This window comes from Carica papaya, chromosome 6 (assembly GCF_054855325.1).
Source record: "Carica papaya isolate Zhongbai chromosome 6, ASM5485532v1, whole genome shotgun sequence".
In the NCBI taxonomy this organism is placed as follows: Eukaryota; Viridiplantae; Streptophyta; class Magnoliopsida; order Brassicales; family Caricaceae; genus Carica; species Carica papaya.
The window spans coordinates 11,219,988-11,233,887 of NC_142314.1; the positions used below are offsets into that span (position 1 = coordinate 11,219,988).

Consider the following 13,900-nt stretch of genomic DNA (forward strand, 5'->3'; position numbering starts at 1 on the left):
ACGAACACAGTAGTGGAAAAATCACATGAAACAGAAAACAGAAAGGGGCTCATCGGAGGCGATTTTGGGTTTTGCCCGCGGCAGCGGCATTGGATTTTGCCCAAAATTTTCGGCTCATTTGTCGTTTCTTTTGCTCTGATTTGGCTATGGGGGTGTTTGAAATCAAATTTCGAGTGGATAAGAGAGTTTTTAACTTTTTTAGCCGTCGGAGGTGGCTCCAGCGCGGCAGGGCGGTGGCGATTGGCTCCATTCTCCAGCGTCTAGTTCTTCTTCTCCAGCAGGAGGCTGGCGAGTAGAGTTTGGGTTCGGTGTGATGCAAGATATTTATACCCGTCTTTCTTAATTCTGGATCATTCATCGCGTTTAATCGCGATCGTTCGATCACACCTGAGGAGAAAACTGATTCGGATCGTCCACGCGCGTGGGAATGCATCCGGGCTATCCGATTGCGGGTACACGGATTGCCAGCGTGGCTTCCCGCGTGGCACCAAGTCAGCGTGCGTTTCTACGCGGCACGCTCCGGTTCGTCAGGGTTGCTGACTGGGCGGTCCTACGTGGTATAATTTTTTTATATTGTATTTTGACATCCAGTTTTTTATTTTTTTTTTCAAAAATACAATCCGAACCCAAATTTTCACCTTTTTTTTCTAAAATTATTTTTAATTTTATCATCCACCTATTTTTTTCATAATTTTATATTAAATAAAAATGTATAAATTTAAAAATTATATTTATATATATTTTTTAATTTTAAAATTAATTTCGAACTAAATTTCGAACTCAGTTATTAAAACATGTGATATCTTGTTGGTTTTCTCTATGAAAATTTATATTTTTCAAGTTTATGCAAAATGATCATTTTGTCATTTTCTCTTGATTCTATTGACTTTGTGGACCTGTGCATTTTGGTATCTTTTTATGCATATACCATAACTTCTATTCATTTAGGTTATCAACATGAAATGCATTGGATAACAAGCTAAGTTCACCGCTTGCATTAATTAATACAATTATTTTTACTTCCCAATGAAAATGTTTTAAGCTTGAACTCAAGTTGTGTAGCGCCCGGGGAAATTGAAGAAATTGAAGGAAAAAAAAAAAACGCGCGTGCCACGTCAGCAGCCACGTCAGCAGACCCAGTCAGCAGGCCTGGCCAACCAGGACCTGCCACGTGGCAAAACCACGTCGACCGGGGACGGGCCGCGTTGACGATCCGCGTGCGCGCGATCGGATGGTCCAGATCAATCGCGCGCACGGACGGCCCAGATTTAATCGCACGGACGGCCCATATTTAATCAAAAACGGATGGCCCAAATTAAATCAAAATGGACGCTGAGATCAAAAGGCAAAAGGGTATAAATAAGACCCCCACACCAGACCCCAAACCCTAGCCGCCTGCCCTCGCCAGAGAATACGAACCAGAAGCCGGCCGCCGCCACCCGCCGCCGCACCGGAGGGATTTCCGACCGCCGATCGAGGTAAATTTCATACCCCCAACTCGTTTTTCCACGCTGATTTCTCCAGTGGCCAAATCAGAGCCAAAATCCCGGCCAAACGGCCGAAAGCCAGCGCCGCCGCCGCGCCCCTTCTCGGTTTTTGCCTCCGATGAGGCCCTTCCCGGCCTCCGTTTAATGCAATTTTTATATCACCGTAATCACCATTCTTTTCTCTACAGGTTGATCGGAGCCGAATCACCAAAACACGAACTTCACCAGAGAGCCGCCGCACCCGAGAGCACCGCCGCCGGTAAGCTTCGGTTTTCCATAAATTTTCAGCCCCCCAAGGGCCGTAGGGTTGTTTTATCGCAGGAACCAATGCGAGTGTGGCCAAATTCGGCCAGAAACGGCCGAAAACGGCCAACCCGAGGCAAACCGCCGCCGCAAGCGGCGGCGCCGTCGCCGGAGCACGGCGGAGCCGCCGTGCCGGAGTTGCGATATTGGCCGAAAGGGGCCCTGGGCCTAATTTGGGATTTTTTGGAACACGTGCAGGTACCAGTAGTGCGTTTCAGTTCCCCGAGAAAAATTCAGGAAAAATTAGGGACAGCCTGTAGGCGCACTGTGAAGCCGTGTTCGGACCCCGAAACGTGTAAGGACCCCTCACCCTATTTCCTATCACGGTTTTAAAGTTCAATAAATGATAAAACGGTATTTCATGAATCAACGAATATGTGAAATTGCTTAAGGTTGCTAATGGAGCCCGAGTCTAGTGTGTTTGTCGGTTAACTGTTATTTGGCCTGTTTACAATTTTAAATGCAGTATGAGATTTGATGTTTTCATTTTATAGTTTCGTGTGCATATTCTACTGTTTTATTGATTATGGATTGAATGACCGGGATATTGATGCTGTATGTTGTCTGTTTGGCATAAATTATCGTTTTACTTGTTTGTATGTGATTGATAATGCTGACTGAGGGAAAAGGAGAATGAAAGATTATGTAAATGGAAATTTTATAATGTGTTCAGCCTGACTAGATATCCTGGGAGATGGTGGACGGACCGGGTCCGTAGGGAATCCTACCGGGATTGTGGTCTTCCATACCGGACGGGGTATGAAGATCTTATGTGTTTTGGCGCCCATACCGGACGGGGTATGGGGACGACCCTGGAATGGATTTCAAGTGTTAAGGATTAACGGGTAGCGGGACCCCTATGGATCCCCATGGATACTAGTGGGCTGGTGAATTAGGAAAATATGTTGTGTAACGATTGAATTACGAAAAGCTTGATAGGTATTATGTTATACAGTTTATATATATGGTTTCATGATGATGATGATGTTATTGATTTCGTATATTATTTTATGAATTTCACCGAGGTAAGTGAATGGTAAAGGTTTTATTATTAATAAAATGATTTGTTATAAATTATGCTCCATTGGTCTTTTTTGTGTTTTCTACCCACCTTTACCTCCGTGACGGTGAGATATCATGATGTCTTTACTGGGCTAGTGTAGCTCATTCCTTATTTAATCATTTCAGATCAAGAGGACATCGTTCCCGAGCCGGTTCCGCAGGAGGACGACGAAGGGAACGCCTAAAGACTCCATAGTCACATTCGTAGTTTTTACTTTCAAGTTTCTGCTTTAGGTAGTTTAATCTTTTATATTTTGTGAGCACGTTTTTTGGTTTTAGTGTAAGGGATGTTATTCAAATTTTGACTTCGCTTCCGCATTTGATATTTATAATATAATTTCCATTTTAAATTTCCGGGGCTGCTACAAGTTGACAGACACAATTATATTTTCATTACTAGTCTATTCACATTTTTAATTATATCGGAAGTTTATTTTTGTATATGACAGTAAAAGAAATAAAAGAATATTTTTAGTCAAATAAATATTTTAAAAAATGTATAAAATTCGTTCTTTAAAGATGATATATTTTATAATATTAAAAGTGATTATAAAATAGAATACTTGCATTACATGAAACTTATGACACATTCTAGTGAATTTTAGTATAAAAATTTAAGAAAATGACAAATTAAAGAAAGAAAACAAAAATTTGCAATTTATATTTTTCTTCAATATACACTATGATACAAAATGGATTTAGAGCTGAAAAATTGCATAACTTTTTAATATTTGTTTTTTTAATATACTATGTTGTAATATATAAATTAATTAGTTATTTAGTTAACTAAGTAATACTTTTTACAAGCTTTTGATGCTGGTGTTGATGATGATTAATTTTTTATAGTGTTAAGTATAAATACTTTTAGATCATTAATCACATAAACAAAAAAACATTAAATTTTAAATCAAATAAAAATAATAAAAAATTAAAAAGAAAAAGTAACGAAAATGTGATTTTATAGAGGTTCGTCAACCAATCACAAGCCTACAGAATTAACTGAAACATGCAAAAACGACGTCATTTCGTGCAAGATTAAAGTTGAACTCCCCTTTGTTTGGGCTAAGTTTTGATAGAAGCGAAATCTTAGGTTTAAACTTTAAAGGGACTGAACTGAAGTTTTGGGCATTTTGCTTTTTCTTTTTTCACTTCATTTCCTTGTTTTTTTCTTTATTTTTATCTTATCATTTTATTAGAAAACATGTTAATAATAATGATATAAATTCTGAATAAATTAAATTTTTTATTTAATAATTTACATTAATGACTTCCTTTTTTTCATTTTGGTTTGGGTAAAATAACAGAATAACAAATAATATAAATTGCAAAAAAAAAAATCGAATAAAAGTATATAAAATAAAATGCACAAAGACAGAATTAAATGTCTAATTAACTCTTGAAGAGATTTATTTTAAAATTTAGCTTCCTAATACATGAAAATATTCCCTAATCTTATTTTAGAATTTACTGCTTGTAAAAGAATTACACAATTAAAAATTAAAATTTCATAATCATTTCATTGTTATTTTATTGATTCCTGTATATTTTTATAATTAAAATAAAAAAAACTAAAAATATTTTTAAGAATTAAGAATTAGTATCACAGTGGTTGGGTTTTTACGGTTTTGGTTAAAACCCAACCAAAACGCCACCGTTAGACCTCTTTCTCCTTCTCTCTCTCTCTCTCTCTCTCTCTCTCTCTCTCTCTCTGCGGGTTTGGTTTCAGAGTCAGACAGAGAAGCAGACAATGTATTCGAGCACTGGGTACAATAACGGCTACCACCAACCGGAGCAGCAACACCAGCACTCTACCGACAAGCGAGCCGGACCTCGCCGTAGGGAACGAGCTCGTAGTCGTAGGCCACGTGACTCGAGAAGCGGCCATGGTCTTAGGGTTTCAGAGCTGCTGCAAAACGAGCAGAAATCTCCGCCTCCTTGCACCGACTTCGACATGGCTTACTTCCACTCCTATGCGCACGTTGGCATCCACGAGGAGATGATCAAGGTCCTCTTTTTTCTTTCTCTATGTTTGGTTTTGCAGGTGATGTTTTGTTGGCATTGTTCGGTTTTGCTACTTTCTTTTCTTTTTTGGGTTCAATTTATATATGGGTACCCAAATGGTTATTGTTCTTTTCGCTGTGGCCCTGTGGGTGGTGGCAATTTCCTCTCTAAGTAGTGCTGCATTAATCTTTGTGCATTTCTTATGTTAGCCTGCTTTTGTTTTCTGTACAATGTTGACAGAGATTATGTTTGCTTGTTAGCTTGTGTTTCAAGTCGCAGTTTTCTTAATGTTGGGAACATTTGGTGTCTGGAAGTGCTGTGAATTTGATTCTTAACTTGCATGGATGGAACAAATCTAGAACCGATTTTAAGTCGATGATAAAATGGATATGCATGAGTATATCAATGGGGCAAGCATGCTAATTATTTGAGTAGAAAACAAACATGGGTTATGCTGCGGAATCAAACAATTAGGATTTAGGACTAGAAGATTACTGTCTTGCATCTAATTATGACTTGACACTGTAATGTTTGGAAATCAAGTTCACCGTCTTAATCATCTATGGCTTGTGTAATATGCAAATGTGTGCAAGAAAAGGGCTTCTGAGCCCTCTTTTTCCTCGCCTTGTTTTATATGTACTTCTCTATGTCTGTATAATCTACAGTTGTATGGGGATCATTCAAAACTATACACACACATACATACACAACCCACATGCATAAGGATGTACTTATGCTGATTTCAATGATGTGAAGTATATCAGCCACGTTAATGCTCACAAGTTGAGATCTGAATATTTTCTATTTGATAGTAAAATGTAGGCAGGTTTAGGTATCCATGTTGGATTTGATGGAAACAGAGATATTTGGCGTTTCTAATTGATTTCATGCTTTTTGTCAACTTCCTCCTCTCTCATTCTAATAGAGTGTTAACTAAAAGTTTCTCTCTTTTATTCTTTTACAATAGTTCTCTGTCAGTTTTTTTCCTCAAAAAAGAAGGAAAAAGGACTGAGCAGTGTACTTATCTTGCTGATTTAGATCTTGTTTTTGTTTAGCCTTTATAGTTTATTGCTGTTTTATTGTTTATCCTTCACAGTTTTATTTGTGTTGTGATAGCAGTTCTGTGGAAGACTAATATAACTTTTTTTGGGACAAATCAGGATCGGGTGCGGACAGAAACCTATAGGGCTGCAATCATGCAGCATCAGAGTTTTATTGAAGGCAAAGTAATATCATCGTTGCTGTAGTTTCAGTTATGCAGTTATCTGTGGTCTTTTTCCTTTTCAAGATATTTCTATCACTGCCACAATTCTGGTAGCTTGTATGTAATAAAGATTGTGCTGTATTGTAATGTTAATTGAATGCTTTTTCATGGTATTGAAGATGTGAAAATGCTTCAAAAAGTAGATCTGGATATGAATTTGGCTGAACATGCTGTCCAGTTTGAATTGTTCTTAAGATGTACATTTTTTGACTAGTCTTTTCTTCATTGTAATCGGATAGTTTATAAGCTTGATTAGTTGGATTTGGTTATCCTTACAGGTTGTGGTTGATGTTGGCTGTGGGACAGGCATCCTTTCTATATTCTGTGCTCAGGCTGGTGCAAAACGGGTAACTTGTTTATATTTTATTTTAAAATAAACAAATTCTTGCCATACCTTTTATGGGACATAAGAGAAGGATCTAATATATGAAGAGTTTTAACAATTTAACAAAGTGTAAGGACTCCCAAAATGTATTTTAGTTTCTAGTTCCCTTCTGAATTCCATGTTGCAAACGATTGCTGCTTGTCAGTGTTTTCTTTTTTTGGTGAAGTAGATGAATAATGATTAGAAGGCTCTCTAAGTGGTGAGTTAGCAAGCATATTCAGCTTCATTTACACATGCATCAGTTCCAAATATATGAACTATAGTAGATGTACACTAGTGATTAATATACATTGCATAAGTTAAAAAACTAACTAGGGGTGTGTCAATCAACAGAGTTTTAGCCCTGCTCCATCTAACTCTCAATAAAATATAGGTTTCACTGTGCTAATGTCTTGAACCAGATACCATTTTATTTTATCAATAAAATTTCACCATATTGTTATTTATTTTATGCATGGTATTATTTTATTTAATAAGTTCTGTTTTCTTTATTAGCAATGAAGTTCAGTTGAAGCACTGAAGAATCTGTTATTTCAATTTTTTTTGGATAGAAAAAGAAGTTAAGATCTGTTATTTGATCCTTAGTTGAGAGAAAAAAACCAACTAACTTCTCTTTGCTTCTTGATGGGGTGGAGGCAATTTTTGCATTTCTTTTTGCCAGATGGGGTTTTGCATTAGTTTATTTCCTTTGACTCTTTTGGCATGTTGTTGGCCACTGTGACTACATTAATTTTAGTTTCTTTTATTTCCAGGTATATGCAGTTGATGCAAGTGACATTGCAGTGCAGGTATTCTGCTGCAATAATTCTTCAATTTGGCCTATATCCACCTTGTTTAAGCATGTGCTATGTGGCCTGGAGTTTTTTTTGCAATAAGGATTGCTGGCATTTCTTTGGTTTGATCATTCTATCGTCAATTTCGTACTTTTATATACTAAAGATAGTGTGGAAGGTTCCCTGTTTTGATGAATAACATCACTACGTTTTGAGAAAGAGATAAAACTATGTAATCTATGAGTTGGTATTGGTTAAAATGTCAATTTTATTTAAGTAAAAAGTGTAGAAGTATATTATATGAGCACTAAGGGGGCGCAACCCATGTACAAATATTTACAAATCAGTCATCACAACATGAAAGTTTCTAAAAGCCTCCATTACCTCTGGAGGATCACCTGTCAACAAAAATTCTAGGGTCATAGACCATCTATTCCTGAGAACATCAAAACCTTTTGTGTCATCTATTCTGTCAACAGCCCTCTTGTTCCTTCCACATAGTCCACAAAATGGTAAGTGGAATCAACTCAGCAAACATACATCTACTTTCTCAGACTCTCCCAAGCCCACAGCTCATACGTAACTGAACCAGCCATCACCCAATTGATCCCAAGCAATCTATACACCAAGGTCCACAGCTCATACACCATAGGGCACCACAACAAGTTGTTAAAGCTCTCCTCTGCCTTCTCACAGAAATAACATGCATTTACCAGAACCTGTCCCCTCCTTCTCAGCTTGTTTATTGTTAGAATGTGCTCTCTACATTCTTCCCAAGCAAAAACAGATATCCGTGGGGGAACATTGACCTTCCAAATCTGTTTATGAGGATATCTAACAGCATTGTCATTATCCTTGAGCAGCCACTTGTACCAAGACTTTACCGTGAAGGAACCATTTTTTGTGAGCATCCAGCGCAGACTATCATTGCCACCATCTAGGGACACAAGCGAAAGAGTTCTCACAACTTCTCATATTCACTTATTTCCCAATCATTCAAGTTTCTTGAAACCAAAACTTGCCACTCCCCTTCACCTCCGGGAGCCCCAATAAAACAGTCACAAATCTTTGCCCCTCTATTCTGAGAAATATTAAAGATCTGGGGAAATGGAACTTTGAGCAAAACCACCATCAACCCACCGATCCTCCCAGAATATAATTCTATTACCCCTGTCCACCTGCCACCTAATTCTACATGGGTTATGCAGCTGAATCAAATAATTACTGGTGTACCTTGAAGGACTTTCTGATTTTTTACATCTTTTATATAACTTTTATGGTTAACCTTTATATCTGATCCTGTTGTAATGCAGGCAAATGAAGTCGTGAAGGCAAATAATTTATCTGATAAGGTTATTGTATTGCATGGGCGAGTTGAGGTATGCCAGATTACGGAGTCTAATCTAATTTTTGTGCTTGATGATAGATGCCTGTGCATACTGTAAACTTCAAACTACTTAGGGGAAATTAACATGATAGCATTTTGAATTAAAAATCAGATACCACAAGTTCTGTTAGTTTCTCTTTATCATTTGCTGGGAAAATGATGATGGGAGCTGCTTGCGGGTTGAGCCTTTATCTCCTCAGTTCCGTATATTCTTAGATAGCCCTTATTTCGTACTCTTTTGTTTAGGATATTTGGATCTAATGGATGGAAGTAAAATTTTTGTTTGTATACATATTGGTGGATATTAGAGTATCCAGCAGAAGTCTATTGGAACATTGAAATTTAATTGAGGCTTAAATGAATAAGTTTTTTTTTTTTTTAATTTTTTTGAAATAAAAATTACTTAAATGAATAAGTTTTAATTGAGATATTGGTGGCATTAAATTCTTCTTCCAAGTGGCAACTGCAATGTAATATGAAAGTACCTTATCCTGTTCAGTTCTAGCTCAGATTCTCTCCCTAGCAACCTATACTGTTCTCTTGTGATGCAAAAAGGAAGTATTGAGTTTAATTATTTGCAAGCACTAACCGAGGGATCAATTTATGGTATTTATATTTTTCATAATCAGTTTCATAAGATTTTATGGTTTTGTGCCTCTCATTTCCTTAGCAACCGTGACTTCAATTCTTCTTATTACCATAATTCGCAAATTTCTCATGTTAAGAGATAAATATATTGCATGAATTCAACAAGTACTCCAGGAACTAGAAATATATGTGATGTGTTTGAAGTTAATTACTGAAATGCTGCTAGTAGGACTTTTCCCTTGTATGGTGAATGTATTGTAAATTGTGATATATCTGATGTAGTACAGGTTAGGGTTAATCTACCTACTTAAGGATGAGGAGTTATACGTAGATAGTACTCTTAGACATCATGCCTAAAAATTGGGTATTAGTATTTAGTGAGATCTTAGATGTGATTCCTAATTATTTTTCTAGTTATTTTCTTACCCATCAAAACCTAATTCCAATGTTAGGCAATATCTAATAATCCTTGGGGATGATATGTAGGTGTTAACGCCTAGTTGCCAAGTTGGCAGAATTATCCTAATTTGTCCCATATCCCCATAATCCTTAAAATCCTATCATACTTCTAGTTTTCATGGCTGCATAATCAGAACTATCATCTAATGGTTCTTTAGTTGTTGACTTGTGCCTGTAATATCTGCAGGATGTCGAAATTGATGAGGAGGTTGATGTTATAATTTCAGAGTGGATGGGTTATATGCTTTTGTATGAGGTGATTATTAGAGTCTTGAATGCATGTTTGCTTTTTCAAGTTTCATCATAATGCCTGAAACAATATCTGGAAGCTATTTGTAGTTTGGGCATATTATTATAGTACTAAAATCTTTGACATTCTTGTTTCTATTCCTTCTTCGTGTATTTCTAGTCTTGTGATGTTTCTAACTTTTTAAATCATAGAGTATGCTAGGAAGTGTAATTACTGCTAGAGATCGCTGGCTAAAACATGGAGGTTTGATTCTTCCGTCAACTGCGACGGTATGTTTTCTTTATATTGTGCATGTAATTTTTAAAAAAAAAAATATTGTGCATGTAATTTCTGTATTTGCTGCTTGTGAATTTGCTGCTCAGTTCAGATTTCAATTATGTGGAGCCGACAACGGAATGAACTTTGTGCTTTTCGTGAGCTGAATTCTGTGTCAATGTATTTGGTGTTGTCTTGTTATAGCATCCAGCAGTGGCTGAAAGTGGATTCAGTTACACAATTTGAATTTGTTTATTCATGAATTGCAGTTATACATGGCTCCTGTTACACATCCTGACAGATACAGTGAAAGTATTGATTTCTGGCGCAATGTCTATGGAATTGATAGTGAGTATAAGCTGATATGAATTTGAATTATTATACTGTGTTAATTTATCTTGCAAACTGGTGTAATCTACCATAAAATTGTCTGTTTTGTTTCGAAGTAGTCCAAATTATCATGGGCAGGGGCATTTGTTTACTCAGGAGAATCGGTCAGCTGAATTATGGTAAAGGGCCTAGTGGAAAATGGAATGGAACAAAAGCTTAGTTTCGAATATCTTTCAGTTGAATTAACTGTGAACTCCAAAGGTTTAGATTAGACACCAGGTTTAGAAGTGATTGCTCGGTAGGAATTCTGAGCAAAACAACACAGTTCTTTGGCCCATTGCCATTGTAAATGCTGGTTAGGTGCTGTTGAATGAACCAACAGTTTGCATGTAACATGCTACAGAATTCACATTTCCTAGCATCCCATGTACAAGCATCATTTCCAAAGGTGGAATCTATTATTTTTCTATTTCAGTGAATGGCACAAGTCCATTTATGTGAACTAATGTTTGCTGACTTCTTTGGCTTTCTGCTGGGAGGTCTATAAATTTCTAAACGCATTACATTAAAATTGTTGCAATAAAGTTGGTGAATATAAAGGATAAAATGCTGTTCAGTTGCATAAACGGTCCCGATAAGCGCTTTGCTTAGCTTATTCTCAGTTGAAAGTGCATAACATTCCATTATTTTTTTTTTCTATGAACTGTTTTTTCAATTTGTACATGTGAATTGTGGTTTAGCAATTGGGAGGATGTTATGTTGGTTGCAGTGTCTGCTATGATACAGCTAGCTAAACAGTGTGCATTTGAGGAGCCATGTGTGGAGACAATAACTGGTGAGAATGTTTTGACATGGCCACATGTGGTTAGTTCTCTTCTTCTAGTTCTATCACCTCAGTAACTTTGTTAAGCATTTCATCATACAATTGCAAGCTAAATTTAGGAAGTGAAATGAAATTTTAGATTTTGTACAGTTACTCTTGTATAAAATTCATCGAAGGCAAACAGCAAGCTTTAAGTGATATTGCATATTTTGAAGTTCATATGTAAGAGGGATTGTCTCGGATTTGGTAGTTGCTCCATAGAGCAAGGGACATATATGTGTGGAATATGTAAAAGGCAATAGCCTAATCTTTTGGGTTCAAATGGTACCCAAAACCGTATGTATTGGGTCCTTGCTTGGTGGACATCCTAGCTTGTACCACTCATTTTGTGTACCTTTATGGTTGATGGTTTGTGTGGGTATGGGTAAAGGCTCCCTACAGGACCCGCTACTCTAGCTAATTGTCCATCCTTTACAAGTGTGATTTTTATGTTATTTATGGCTGTGTTTGAGAGCACACTGGTTAAATTAGATTCTTTTTTTGATCAATCAAAACCCCTTCCAAAAAGAATGAAGTATTGGTGTTTTAGAGCATGTGCATATCCTGAACATAGATCTCCCACAAATTCTAATTGATTGGTGGATGCAGGTTAAGCATGTGGACTGCTATACAATCCAAATTCATGAGCTAGAATCTGTTTCAACAAGATATAAGTTCCAGTCAATGATGAGGGGTATGTATCAATATGTATATCTTAAATCTTTTTTTTTTTTTGTTTTATGTTAAAATAATCATTCATGGTGAGAGGTACTGTATATATGTATTGATTTCACTTTTTATCCTTTCGTGAAAAACCAACCTAATTTCTTATTGGTTTTCAGCCCCATTACATGGTTTTGCATTTTGGTTCGATGTCGAATTCAATGCGCCAGCAACATCATCTATAGATAATCATGTATCAGCCTTGCTGAGTGGTTCATCAGATAATCATCAAATGGATGGTAGCCAAAGGAAGAAACGAACAAATCCCAACGAAGCACTGGTACTGTCCACTGCCCCTGAGGACCCTCCCACACATTGGCAGCAGGTATGGTATATCATGCATCACTACATTTTGTTTGGTCTGCTTTCCATGGTTGATTTTCTTAAATTGAGAGTAGTAGTTGACTTTTTTGACATATTCACACAAGTACGAGTGACATGCATTTGGTTAGTGTTTATTGAAACTCTCAATAGGCAAATGATCCGCAATCTCAATGAATGACTTAAAAAATTTGTTCCCAATGAGAAAATTGGAAAATCTTAGCGAACTATGTGTTGAAATTTGTAAGATGAGGATGAACAAATATGCACCTTGATTTCATGAGGAATCTGCACCATAAAAAAATTTTGGCAAAATTAATTAATATACAGTTAACCCCCCAGAAAAAAATCGTATGATCATTTCTCTTATAATTAATTTGTTAGAATCCTTCTCTCTTGCAATGAATATATTGTTGAAATTTAGTTTCAATTTATCTTATTGTTGATTTTGGCAGACACTTGTCTACTTTTATGATCCAATTGAGGTAGAGCAAGATCAACTCATTGAAGGCTCTGTGACATTATCACAAAGTAAAGAAAATGCTCGATTCATGAATATTCGCCTTGAGTATGCGTAAGTGATGGATTCTTTCAAGCTGCTATTTTAAAATCTTCAACATGGATCATGTGCAAGTACTTAATTGTTTTTTTTTTTAATTTTTTTACTCTTGCAGCTCAGGTGGCCGATCTTTTGTAAAGGAATCAGTAATGCGTTGATGATGAGTTGATATGGAAACTAGTTTCTTTGAAAGGGTTTGTGAATCTAAATCTCGTTAGTTATATCTGTGGATTTCTTGACTGCAAGTCCTGGTAACTTTGGGATTCAGCTGGGTTTACTCTGCAAACTCATCGATTTCACTAATTTTTAGGTTAGGAAGATGCGTGAAGATGAGACGATTAACAAATTACAGATACAGAAATAGGTGATTCAGTTTAGGGAAATTTTGATGTTAACCAAGCTTGTGTACCGCGGTTGTTTTAGATTTCTCTTTAGGTTGTATTTTACTCGTAGATCTATGAAGATGGGATTTGTCAGTGATCTTGTGGTCTCTTCTCAAGGGGAAGCAAACTTAGGTTAGTAATTTGTAACAAATTTACCTGTGCATTATTCCAGTGGATTTTCAGAAAAATCAGTACTTTCCTTTTACTTTTCTGGTTCTATTTTGTGTAATTACATATATTTTCCGGCTTAAGAAGTATAAGGGGTTTGCAGAGCTCTTCAAACCCAGTTGGCTCAAATTGGCACTGTAAGGTGTTGAACCCTCCTGCTTTCTGCTAGTTTCAGGTAAGCCTGATGTGGTATGGAACCAATCACATCTCGTGCCTTGTTTAATTTGTGCTTAGTAGTTTTATGTCGTCATATTGAGATTTAAACAGGTAAATTACAGCCATTCCCACCAAATAATTTTTTTTTTTTAAACAAGCAAGTCATGTGCATAGAGGAAGTCAT

At 36.6% G+C, this 13,900-nt stretch overlaps 1 protein-coding gene across 2 annotated transcripts; it reads left to right on the forward strand.

Moving 5' to 3' along the window:
• Positions 1 to 4,475: 4,475 nt before the first annotated feature.
• On the forward strand, positions 4,476 to 13,597 carry PRMT6 (protein arginine methyltransferase 6). Of its 2 annotated transcripts, XM_088221791.1 has the most exons (14): positions 4,476 to 4,857; positions 6,014 to 6,079; positions 6,396 to 6,464; positions 7,255 to 7,290; positions 8,589 to 8,654; positions 9,897 to 9,965; positions 10,151 to 10,228; positions 10,484 to 10,562; positions 11,314 to 11,408; positions 12,016 to 12,100; positions 12,249 to 12,454; positions 12,906 to 13,024; positions 13,125 to 13,203; positions 13,320 to 13,597. In XM_088221791.1, the coding sequence occupies exons 1-13, from the start codon at positions 4,600 to 4,602 to the stop codon at positions 13,165 to 13,167; spliced, it is 1,269 nt and encodes a 422-aa protein (XP_088077917.1). In that variant the 5' UTR covers positions 4,476 to 4,599; the 3' UTR covers positions 13,168 to 13,203; positions 13,320 to 13,597. The 2 variants fall into 2 exon arrangements, with proteins under 2 accessions (XP_088077917.1, XP_088077916.1); XM_088221790.1 differs by having other exon boundaries at positions 13,125 to 13,597.
• Positions 13,598 to 13,900: the final 303 nt, after the last annotated feature.

Excerpts from the sequence above, each read along its gene's own strand:
- PRMT6 (XM_088221790.1), top strand. The coding sequence starts at position 4,600 with ATGTATTCGAGCACTGGGTACAATAACGGCTACCACCAACCGGAGCAG. Across the intron at positions 4,858-6,013 it reads TCCACGAGGAGATGATCAAG|GATCGGGTGCGGACAGAAAC; the intron begins GTCCTCTTTTTT and ends GGGACAAATCAG. Across the intron at positions 10,563-11,313 it reads CAATGTCTATGGAATTGATA|TGTCTGCTATGATACAGCTA; the intron begins GTGAGTATAAGC and ends TGTTGGTTGCAG.